This window comes from Phragmites australis, chromosome 9, assembly GCF_958298935.1.
Source record: "Phragmites australis chromosome 9, lpPhrAust1.1, whole genome shotgun sequence".
Lineage (NCBI taxonomy): Eukaryota > Viridiplantae > Streptophyta > Magnoliopsida > Poales > Poaceae > Phragmites > Phragmites australis.
In genome coordinates, this window is record NC_084929.1 from 21,063,897 (window position 1) to 21,076,291 (window position 12,395).

At 40.5% G+C, this 12,395-nt stretch overlaps 1 protein-coding gene across 2 annotated transcripts; it reads left to right on the forward strand.

The window, feature by feature from the left end:
• Window positions 1–660: 660 nt before the first annotated feature.
• On the forward strand, window positions 661–3,713 carry LOC133928778 (elongation factor 1-alpha-like). 2 transcript variants are annotated; one of them, XM_062375261.1, is made up of 3 exons: window positions 661–831; window positions 1,338–1,822; window positions 2,607–3,713. In XM_062375261.1, the coding sequence occupies exons 2-3, from the start codon at window positions 1,361–1,363 to the stop codon at window positions 3,486–3,488; spliced, it is 1,344 nt and encodes a 447-aa protein (XP_062231245.1). In that variant the 5' UTR covers window positions 661–831; window positions 1,338–1,360; the 3' UTR covers window positions 3,489–3,713. The 2 variants fall into 2 exon arrangements, with proteins under 2 accessions (XP_062231245.1, XP_062231246.1); XM_062375262.1 differs by having other exon boundaries at window positions 1,341–1,822.
• The last annotated feature ends 8,682 nt before the right edge of the window (window positions 3,714–12,395 follow it).

A 12,395-nucleotide genomic window follows, 5' to 3' on the forward strand; every position in this document is an offset into this window, starting at 1 on the left:
AAGCAGCAGAAGATAAGGGAGGAGCATAACCACATAGTAAGAGAGAAACTGTGAGAGGGCACATCGGTCGCGTGATGCAAGATTGGAAGCGACAAGGAAGGGATAGTGCTCACGTTGCACTCAGTATAATAGATGTTGTAATCATGTTGTTTACATTCCCTAAAGCATGTTAGGTTTAGATGTGATACATGTATATGTTAGAATGATCGTGTACCGTATATGCCACCATGTATGTTGCAGCTCCTATTAAAATCACTGTGTTTACCCTTTCGTTTCGGTGAAATTTGAGTATCCAAAATATCTCATAAATATCTAATGGCATTGAACGAATTGACACCAAAAAATGGCGACCCATGGACGATACCTATTATGTCACAAATAAAATCGAATTAGGGTACCAATAGACGACAATAAGGTATCGCCCAATCATAGGGTGACATATTCTGTGCCAGGTCAGCAGCTAGCCACGCTAGTCTGCTATGTCTAGGTGTCGTCTATTCGTGGGGCGAGATCTTGCTCTCACCCGATGAACATGCAACGGTAGTCTAATTTTGTAAAATTTTCAAACAGACACGTGCTCATTGTTTTCAGGCCCATGGTGGCCCAATAGCCCATATTCCATACTATATATATACTTCCCAAAACCTAGCTCCATCCCCTTCCCAAATCCCACACGCAGCCAGCCGCCGCACACCGGGAGTCCTTGACCCGGAGCGATCTGTGACCGTCGTCACCGCCCCACAGATCCGCGGCGAGCTGTGACCGTCTTCAACTCGAGGCGCGACCGACCACGCCAGAGACGACCTCTGCCGCCGTCCGCAGTCAGCCGAGGTACGCTTCCGCCGCACGCACCTCTCTTCCTTCTCGTTTTGTTGTGAGCCTATTCGTTTGATGCCTTTTCTACTATTTATGATGCCTATGTGTGATGAAGTGTGCTGATGAATGCACTAGAGTACTGATAAAGTGTTGTTGGTCTGACCTTCTCTAATATGTTTAAGTTTGATTGCAACTTATTATCAAAACGTAGCTTGCTACTGTTGCGTCGTTCCTGTTTGATCTAGTTTCCGATCTATAATATTATCTGTTACACTTTAAGTAACCAATTGTTTCGTCACTGACCGTAAAGTTGTTGTGAGATCTACGTGTGAATTGTGGTTTTGTGCGATGCATGCACTAGAGTACTGATTATAGAGCCATAGATTATTATTGCGGCATCGTTCTTGTTTGATCCAATTTACCATCTATAGTATTATCTGTTGCGGTACTTTAGTTAACTAATTGTTTGCTTAATGGTTCTTCCAATATGTTGTTTTTTACTGTTTATTCATTTCATGCAGCAGTTTAAGATTTCCCGGTAGCCATGGGTAAGGAGAAGACTCACATTAACATTGTGGTCATTGGCCACGTCGACTCTGGCAAGTCGACCACCACTGGCCACCTTATCTACAAGCTTGGAGGTATTGACAAGCGTGTGATCGAGAGATTCGAGAAGGAGGCTGCCGAGATGAACAAGAGGTCATTCAAGTATGCGTGGGTGCTTGACAAGCTCAAGGCTGAGCGTGAAAGAGGTATCACCATTGATATCGCCCTGTGGAAGTTTGAGACCACCAAGTACTACTGCACGGTCATTGATGCCCCTGGACACCGTGACTTCATCAAGAACATGATCACTGGTACCTCCCAGGCTGACTGTGCTGTCCTTATCATTGACTCAACCACTGGTGGTTTTGAGGCTGGTATCTCCAAGGATGGCCAGACCCGTGAGCATGCTCTCCTTGCTTTCACTCTTGGGGTGAAGCAGATGATTTGCTGCTGCAACAAGGTATATCCAGAAATTCCTGTTTCACTCTTGTCTTGGGCTGAGATGTTTGTAAATGTGCATGTTGATTGTCCAGGTTTATATATTTGCACACAATTATAGTGCCTGTTTCTTTCAGTCAACATGAATGCTAGTATCCGAGTGTTACTGATTTTGACGAACAAAATTGCAATACATGCCAATTGATTGCATTAATAACCATCTGTTTCCTACATATTTATGCATGATGGTAGTTCACTTTCATAAATTTGCATAGTGTTATATTAGCTGTACCGGAAGATTTTCAGTAATTATGTTTACATTTCTAGCTCACATATTTCTAATAATGTTCTAAAGTTTTATAATGCTGTAATGATCTCAAGTTAGTGGGATAGTTAAGGTGTAATGCATATGAAATGTGAACATAAGTGATGGAGCATTTAATTTTTGTTGTATGCTTGCTATCATTACTTTTGTTCTGTATTAGTATTTACTAGGATATGTTGACATATAACTGGTTGTTTTGTATTTTTGTACTTGCTTTATATTTATTACAGCATGCACTTGGTAACATAGATGTGTTTTTCTATGTTTTATGATATATGTTTATCAACCTGTGTATATTTGTTTATTGCTGTTGATGTGTTACTTTATACAAGTTGAGTCTCTAAAAGAAGTGTCCTTGATCTGTAATTTTTGATGTATTATTCTCTCAAATGTACTGTTTATTTTTGCCAGCATTCATTGCTGTTAATGTAACCTGTTTCATTCAACTAATGGTAATGTTCTGATGCTGTTCTGTTTGTAGATGGATGCCACTACTCCCAAGTACTCGAAGGCCCGTTATGATGAGATTGTGAAGGAAGTCTCCTCCTATCTCAAGAAGGTCGGCTACAACCCTGACAAAATTCCCTTCGTTCCCATCTCTGGTTTTGAGGGTGACAACATGATTGAGAGGTCCACTAACCTTGACTGGTACAAGGGCCCAACCTTGCTTGAGGCTCTTGACCAGATCAATGAGCCCAAGAGGCCTTCGGACAAGCCCCTACGTCTCCCCCTTCAGGATGTGTACAAGATTGGTGGTATTGGTACTGTCCCTGTTGGTCGTGTTGAGACTGGTGTCCTCAAGCCTGGTATGGTTGTTACCTTTGGTCCCAGCGGCCTGACTACTGAGGTCAAGTCTGTTGAAATGCACCACGAGGCTCTCCAGGAGGCCCTTCCTGGTGATAATGTTGGTTTCAACGTGAAAAATGTTGCTGTTAAGGATATCAAGCGTGGGTATGTGGCCTCGAACTCTAAGGATGACCCTGCCAAGGAGGCTGCCAGCTTCACCTCCCAGGTCATCATCATGAACCACCCTGGGCAGATTGGCAACGGCTACGCTCCAGTCCTGGACTGCCACACCTCCCACATTGCTGTGAAGTTTGCTGAGCTCCTGACCAAGATCGACAGGCGGTCTGGCAAGGAGCTCGAGAAGGAGCCCAAATTTCTGAAGAATGGTGATGCTGGTATGGTGAAGATGATTCCCACCAAGCCCATGGTTGTGGAGACCTTTTCCGCATACCCTCCTCTTGGTCGTTTTGCCGTCCGAGACATGAGGCAGACGGTTGCTGTTGGAGTCATTAAGAGCGTGGAGAAGAAGGACCCAACCGGCGCCAAGGTGACCAAGGCTGCTGCCAAGAAGAAGTGATGCCTCTGGTGGTTGATTCTGTGTCTGATTTTGGGATACCTAAGTGGTTTGGTATCATCGCTTAAGTTTTGTCCACAGCCATTGCTGTTATCGCATGAACAATACACCCTCGGTCTGTCGTTTAAGAACTGTATTGTTATTTTGGGTTCGGCAAAACTTTAGTGTTCTGAGACTGATTTGTGCCCTCGTTGGCGTTGTTGAATGCGAGTCCGCAGTTGGTTATAAGTTGTCTGTTTCTTGTGGTGTCATTTCTTTGATTCTTCTACTTGTTTGGTAATCTGGATTTGAGACCTGTAGCGTTATTGATTGTAGCGCTAGCCTACGTCCTAGGTTCTGTCCATCTCCCTCAACTGAGTGCGGTTTGCCGTGTCTACTGTACTTGTGCGATGGTCGTCTGACGATCTGAAGGTTCCTTTTGGAAGTCTCTGCCCTCGTTTATTGAGGTTCAAATTTCTCGTGAGGTCTTTCTTTCAGTCGCTTGCACCTGGCTCTGCTGTTTTCTTAGCTATTGAAGCTGACAGTCTACTACTACAGATCTTAACCGATATCTTCGTTTATGATCACCACTCTGTTTTATATGCTGATTTTTAATTGTTTAGTAGATATGGGTGATATATCGATTCGGTGAGCTCATTGCCCGTACGAGTTGGGAATTTGGGATCGAGCAGCAGCCGAGTGCCAACATGGTTATATCCTTCTAAAAAAATTAGAATTCACAGATTCCATTTAACCTGTGCGCACAGCCAAATCGCTGGCCACTGCATCAAGCTTTTGGAGTTTTTCTTACATATCAACCAACACTTAGCCTCTTCCTGAACCAATACCCATGCTTGGTGAAGAATTTAATGGCAACTACCTCCAATGATCGGCATGCCATATGTGTCTCTCTACCTTTCTCCCTCTTCCTGCAGCAATGCCCAATGTCTCAGCCAAGAAGCTCCTCTGAAAATAGCCTGCACGAAAACTGTATATTTCATTTTATCAAAAGCAATATCATTTTGGTATAGATCTATAGCCTAGCATAGAGCGGCCATCCCGATCAAAAAAAAAAAAAAATCTTTCACTTAGCTCCCACACTTAAAAGCCAATCCTCCATCCTATGAGAAATATTCCTAGGTGGATTAATGCCAATAGCAATTCAGACTATACGCCAAACTGATTTAGCAGTATGGAAATCAAAGAAGTTGTAAAAACAACACTTCTGATTGTCATTCTAATTTCTTTTTGGCAAGTTATCCTTGGTCAAGATGACCCTTCTTCCTAGATACCATAAGAAAATTTTTGTTATCAAGGTATGTTTCAACTGCCATAGAAATTTACTTGAAAGGGTATGAATTGAGTGAACTGAGATTGGTCATTCAAATGTAAATTTCATTTGAAAACATCCCTTTCTTGAGATAGACTTACATTTGGCTAATTTAGGCACAAAATCCTACCATGCAATTAGTTTATCTCCTATGATAGCTCTACGGAAGGATATATTGAGTGGTGTATAGTACTCACCACTTCCTCCATTGTGGCATGTTTCTTACTCACAATATTGAACAGTGAAGGATATTGCTCAATGAGAGGGTTGTTTCCAAGCCAGGTGTCTTCCTAGAACATGGAAACAACAGGCAACTATTTGATGGGTCAAGTTTGGTGATGAAAATTCAAAACGTTTCCAAGCTATTGCTACACAAACTGTTTGTTGGAATTTTGTCTCACATCTCATTCTCCTTGATAGCACTATTGTCTCAGATCATGAGCTAAAGGCTGGTGTGCTTTGTTCTGCCTTCAAGGAGCGGCTAGGTACCTCGGAATACACATGTATTCACTTTGACTTGGCTGAGCTCATTGATGCAGTCCTTCTACCAAACATAGATAGCCCCTTCTCCAAAGAGGAGATTAACAACACAGTTCAGACCATGCTCTAGGCCCAGATGGGTTCAACGGTTTTTTCATGAATAAGTGCTGGCACATATTTTGTCATGATTTCTACAAATTATGCGTGGATTTTGCAGATGGTGAGCTCAGCATACAAAGCATCAATGGTTTTTTTTTTATCATATTGATCCCCAAGAAAGACAGCCTGAAACAGTGCATGACTATGGACCCATCTCCCTCCTTAATTATTCAAAGAAACTATAGACTAAATTGATAGCCAACATATTGCAATTGGTCATCCTCTATTTAGTTCATCAAAATCAGTATGGGTTTCTTAAAGGGAGATCTAATCAAGATTGTCTTGCTTACGCTTTCCAATTCCTGCACACTTGCGATCAAACCAAGAGGGAGACTAAACTGGGCTTAAAGTCAATTTCAGCAAATCCTTCTTGGTTCCGATTAATGTTGATGAGGAGAAGACTCGGTTACAGGACAACACTTTCGGGTGTAAAGTGAGTACTATGCCTTTCATTTACTTGGGCCTCCCTTTGGGTACTACCAGGCCATCTGTGGATGAATACACGGCGCTTCTCAATCGAGTGGAGGTCAGGTTTGGTGGTATCACTCGGCTGCTGTCCTAACCTTGGTGAACTCAGGATTCACAGCACTACTACATGAGTGTTCTCAAACTCACTGTTTCGGTCATCAAACAATTGGATAAATATAGTAAACATTGTTTACGGAATGGTGGCGATGTCAATAAAAAAGGGCTTGGAAGAAGGTTTGCAGGCCAAAGAATCAAGACGGTCTAGGAAATTTTAATCTCAGGGCGTCTTTGGTTCGGAGAATCGCCTTGTTTCTCCACAGAATCGGGACGAGGCCAACCAAACAGGATGTTTCTAGTTTTGGCCTGGAATCAAGAAACGGGTGGACAGGTGTTTCTCAGAGGTGTTTGTCAGGGAAATGGGCGGTTCCACTCCCAACCTCCACCTCCAGTTAGACCGACGTTCCAAACTCTCTGCCCGTTGTGAAGACTCGATCAGATCCCCTCACATTCTGCCCCTTCATGTGTCTGTCCGCGCTGCTGGCCGTGCCCTAAAGTGGCCCCTGAGCCCACACTGTCAAGTTGGCCCCGGGGCCGCTGCCTGCGCCCTAAAGGTGACTGACCCCTCCTCGCCTTCCCTACCTGTGTTTCATGTTGTTGTAGCTCTCCCTCCCTGTGAGTTTAGATCTAGATGATTCATCTTTTCTGCTGGGCGTATGAGCAAGAATGAGTTCGAACTCTATCATGTGCATACAAAATGAATCCAGATACCTACAACAGAGCAGATGTTACATTGCTGTACTTTTCAGCAAAGATTGGACATTTTGTGAAGGAAATACTCTTTTAAGAAATAGCGCAATTTGTAACTTCCTAAGTACTAGACGCTTACAGGGTCTAGGGTTGTTTTCTGAACGAAATACTCTTTTAAGAAATGGCGCAATTTGTAACTTCCTAGTATAACTTGTAAGTAGCTAGGTGTCCATACGTTACAATGAAAATTTAAATATTAAATGTGATAACAGATGTGATCTAAAAAAGAGGAGAAGATTATTTACTAATTTTTTTATTTATTTTATTAGTAAAATGAGTCCCATATTCGTAGCTGGTAATGAAGTGGTGAAGGGATCAGTGACATTCTAAGAGAGGGTGAATTAGGACACTTAGAATCTATTCGGCTCTAAAAACTACACAAGATAAATCTATATCAATTTCTATCTAAATGTGTTCTAGGTTTATCTAGTATGTCTACTCTACTGATCAAAATATTTGCAATCTATCTAAGAAGGTAATTGCAAGAATGTAAATATGGAAACGTAAATAAGGTAGAGAAAGCAAACTCGGTACAAGAGATTTTTATCCTGTGGTATCGATGGCATGAATACCACCCCTAGTCAAAGTTGGAGCTCCACAAAGGATATGCTCACGGTCGGCACCTGATCACAGCTCTTGAGCAATAGGAATTTATCTTATAGATTAGATCATGACACATGAAAGATACTATTTATAAAAATTAGTGCCATGAAATAAACATACAACTAATAAACCATGTAGGTTGCTAATGAATTAGAGATAAACACAAGCAACCTACCATATAAAAACCTACACTAGACATTGCAATATATTGAAATAAGCATATACAATCCTAGAAGCGAACTTGGGTATACGATGATCATAATTTTCATCAAAGTGCTCAAACCTGTATACTTGACTTCTTTACTTGAACCTTCACTTCATCTTGTGAGCTAAGTCTACAAATCCCATAGCTATTTCGGGCTTCAAATCTTCTTTGGAACCCAAATCAATTGGGGTCTATTCATATTGGTGATGATTTTTTTAGCACCCAAATGGGTTGGTTCCATTTTTAATCCTTTCCCCCAATCATTTGTCTAACCACCTTGCCATTGTCCATCTTCTTGAGCTTATAGTGGTTGCTTTTGATCTTGTTCTTATAGTTGGATTTGGTGTAGAGGTTAGAGGTTTTGTTGGAGAGGTTTGGCATCTTCTTCTTCTCCTTTGTTTTCTTCTTGGTTTGCTTGTATTGGAAGGACTTGTGGCCTTCTTGATGGTATTTGAAACATGTCACGGTGGATCCCTCTGCAAGCTTCTTCACCATGAAAGCACAGTTATCTTGAGGAGTTTGGACATGTCATTTGCACTTTAAACTCACCAAGTCCTTCTTCAGCTTCTCCACTTCTTGCTTAAGCTCATCATTCTCTTATGCAACGAGGTTGTTAGATGATTCTACAACAACATTCTCAACACAAATTTTATTGCAAAAGGATGAGCTAGATGAAGCAATTAAGTCATTACAATAAGTACAAGCATTTACCTTAGAATTAAAATTAAATAGAGAGGTAGTTTGCTTCAAATGGACTTTAGTTTAAGATTCAATGCACTCAAATTTAGCCTTAAACTCATCATGCTCCTTGTTTAACCAATTGAATTTGCTCAATAATTATTTATAATTAGAAATAAAGGTAGCATGAATGCCATCAGGTGCATTGAATTTCTTAAGCTCTTTAGATTGTTTCTTAAGGGCCCTTTATTGCTCATTGATCAAATGAAGGAGTTCATCATAAGAAGTAGAATTCTCATCGGATTCATCATCACTTATATCGCTATCCATACCTTTAGCCATAAGGCACTTGTGAGATGACTTGTGTAATGACGACTTGTGTGATGACGATTTTAAAGAAGAGCTTTTCTTGGAGAGGAGGATGGTGAAGCTTTCATCACTTGAGCTTGACTCTTCATCGTCACTCATCCATCTTCTTGACTCTTCATCGTCACTCATCCATCTTTCTATGCTTGCCTTTTCTCCCTCTTGTTCTTGGTCTTCTTCTTCTCCTTCTTGATATGATTAATTGTGTTGATCAAGTTTTCAATAGAGATAGGATGATCAATCTTTGCTTTTATCCTATTCATGTTCTTATCTAACTTTGAGAAAAGCTTGGTCATCTTAGAATCAATTTCTTCATCACTTGATATGCTTTGATCGTCCTCTTCATAGCTCTCTTCATCTTCATCTTCGTCATCTTCACTTGAGATTGAATCTTGCTCTTGTCTCCTCATCCTTGCCTTCATGTATTGGTATTGAGCTTGCTTACTTATGAGAGCAATGTTCTTTGTGTCTGATGAGGAAGAAACTTCCACCCCCATATTCATTGTCATCTCATGGGCGGTGATCTTACCAAGCACTTGATTTGGAGTCATCTTCTTGATGTCATTGTTGTCGTAGATGATGGAGACTATCAACTTGTACTTCGGAAGAAGAGCTTGAAGTATTCTTCTCACCACCTGATCATCTTCAATTGGCGTCAAACCTAACCCATTGATCTTATTGACAAGAATATTCAAACTTGAGTACATCTTATTTGCACTTTCATGGGGTAATTGCTTGATGCCATTAAGCTTAGTAACAAGCACATGATATTTCTCATTGCGTATATCATTTGTGCCTTCATATATTTCAATGAGACTAGTCAAAATATCATGTGCATTGGTGAGAGAATAAATACAATTAAATGCATCAATACATATAGATGATAAAATGTTACTCTTTCCAATTCATCTAATTGTCTCTCCTTATTGGTGATGTGAGGTCTTATTCCTTCCTTAGTGACTCTTCAAACATCTAAACATCGGGCTTACAAATAATAAGTCATTAGAATTTTTCACCGGAGGAAACTTGTGACATCGAAAAGTGGAGCACTATGGGAATCTATCCCAACCTCGAACGTCACAACTCACTAGACGACGAAGCCTAACCGATCACAATAAAACTAAGGCTCAAATGCCACTTGAATTGGCGAAACCTTGTAAAAGGTGTGAAGCTCTAACATAAATTGAAGAGCTAGATGTGATCCCTAGCTCGGATACCAATTGAAAGGATCGGTGATGTCCTAAGAGGGGAAGATGAATTAGAAAACTTATAATCTATTCGGCTCTAAAAACTACACAAGATAAACCTATATCAATTTCTATCTAAATGTGTTATAGGATTATTTAGTGTGTCTACTCTATCGATCAAAGCACTTGCAACCTATCTAAAAAGGTAAATTGTAAGAATATAAATGCAGAAATGTAAATAAGGTAGAGAGAGCAAACTCGACATAAGAGATTTTTATCTCGTGATATTGATGGTATGAATGCCACCCCTAGTCCACATTGGAGCTCCACGAAGGATATGCTCCCGATCGGCACCCGATCATGACTCTTGAGCTAACAAGTCACAGAGACAATATCTCCACCCGGATGAGCCACCAAGGCAACGTCTCATCACTAGTCTCTCTTCCGGTTCCTTGCCGTCGTGATCACTTCGGAGCTTGAGCCACCAAGGTAAGGGTCTCTGTGTCCCTGTACATGTGTCTTGTTGCCGCTCTAATCTTGTACTTAATTGCCTTAGATAATCACTTTAAGTACTTTGGTGGCTTGAATGTTTTCTCAAGTGTGTATGAGCTTTTTCTAGACTCTAGCAGCATGCCACACCTTCAAATGACTGAGTGGAGGGGTATTTATAACCTCAAACCCGCACACTAGCTGTTTTCCCAACTGCTCAGAAAAGCCGTTAATACCGGATGATCCCGTAAGAACAATAGTACTAACACCAGATCATTCGGTGAGTACACGCTCACAAACTAGCTGTTGGAACCCCACTCAAGCCTCTGTGAACACTAGACACTCTGGTGTATACTTCATCTCCATCACTAGACTATCCTGTGAGTTATCCTAAGCCATCTGAGCCAACTGCATTCTCTTTGTGTAAATTGCGCTGGTGTTAGCATCTGGTGCACATCACTTCATCACCAAACTATCTGATACCTTGAACTTCGTTCTGTCTCTTTGCATTGTTCATTATTCGGTGTATTATCTGGTGTATCATTGCTTCATCATCGGACCTTTTGACGTGTTGATCTTCGATCTTCCATGGTTGCAACCTTCTCTGGTGGAAATGCTCTGGTGTGTATCTTTCTCTGATCACCAGACTATTCGGTGGGTTGTTCTATTCTACATTCTAGACAAAAACACTCCGGTGTTACCATGCTTTGATCACCGGACTATCCGGTGAGCCTTAGTCTTTATTCTTCTCTGGAAGAATTTCTCCAGTGAGTACACTCGTTAATCATCGGACCTTCCGGTGAGATCTTCAAGCCTCTCTCCCCATTTGTCAAATATGCTTCGGTGAGTTTAACTCCCAAAGCACTGAACCATCCGGTGAGGTAAATCTTTCTGTAACTTCTTCAATTCGACCAAACTTTATCCCGACTGCGGTGGTTTCTTCATATATTGCATCCATGAGACCTACTAATATATATTCTTAACAAACATGTTAGTCCCATTGACTATATTATTATTAATCACCAAAATCATAATTATGGTCTAATAGAGCTATTTTTGCTATAGGCGGAGATGCTGGAGAATGAGGGTGGATGTTAAAAGTAGATAAATTATTCAGATTTTAGATATTTTTATTAGATGGGAAGAGAATATGAGGAAGATATGATGTGGAAACCAACTTATATTTTATATAGCAGAGATTGTCAAAATATCCAGGCCAGATGCCGTCCAGATCTGTTCATTGGTCAAAGCCTGCTAATATTTTGATCATGCATCAGCCTAATGCCTTGACAGAACTTCCAGAAAGAAATCCATATACATCACTGCCAAATGTGTGCGCTTCTTGTGTTTGTAGTAAGGAACTGAACTTTATTCAACTTTAAGATCTCTTCAGATGTGTAGTAGACATTTGGTTTTTTTTTTTTTAAAAGAAGATGTGTAGTAGACAAAGGTCTACTTTACCTGGTAGCACATGGGGCATACAACTGATAAGATAATTTTGAAGCAATGTGAGTAGTATGGCTTAGTGAACTAATAAGATCATTTTGCAGATGGATTAGAGAAGGCAAAACTACTGGTTTGTAGCCTAGGATTGTAATAATGTGTTTTTTTTTTCCGGTGCTTGTTTTGATTTACCGGTTCTTTGGGATTGCTATGCTAAGTTAAATTACTTTATATGGTTTTGCTATATTCTATACGTTGAACTTTGAGAGAATGTGCGTAGATGGCCGAGTTATCTAATGTCCAAGCAAAAGGTGATTGTGGCAGCTACCATGTGCCTCCATAATCTTATTTGTGAAAATAATGTACTTGACGTAGATTTTTGGAGATGTGATGAGGATCCCTATTATATGCCCATGATACCTCGAAGATATGCAAGACATGCACCATCTCAAAATGTGTGTGATGTGTTGACATCAGATACAAGTGACATTAATATGGATACCCTCTGTGATGAACTTATGAGAGAAATAATGCAATCTAGAAGATAGCTCAATTCTCATGGCTTGTATTATGGTACCACTCATATTTTGGAACCATATATGTATTTTGTAATATCGTCTTGGAACCATGTATTTTTTTACCACTCATTTTCAATGTTGTTATTGCATAATAGATAAACAAACAACAAATCAGTATAAGAGTAAAGTGATTAATTG

Excerpts from the sequence above, each read along its gene's own strand:
- LOC133928778 (XM_062375261.1), top strand. The coding sequence starts at position 1,361 with ATGGGTAAGGAGAAGACTCACATTAACATTGTGGTCATTGGCCACGTC. Across the intron at positions 1,823-2,606 it reads TGATTTGCTGCTGCAACAAG|ATGGATGCCACTACTCCCAA; the intron begins GTATATCCAGAA and ends TTCTGTTTGTAG.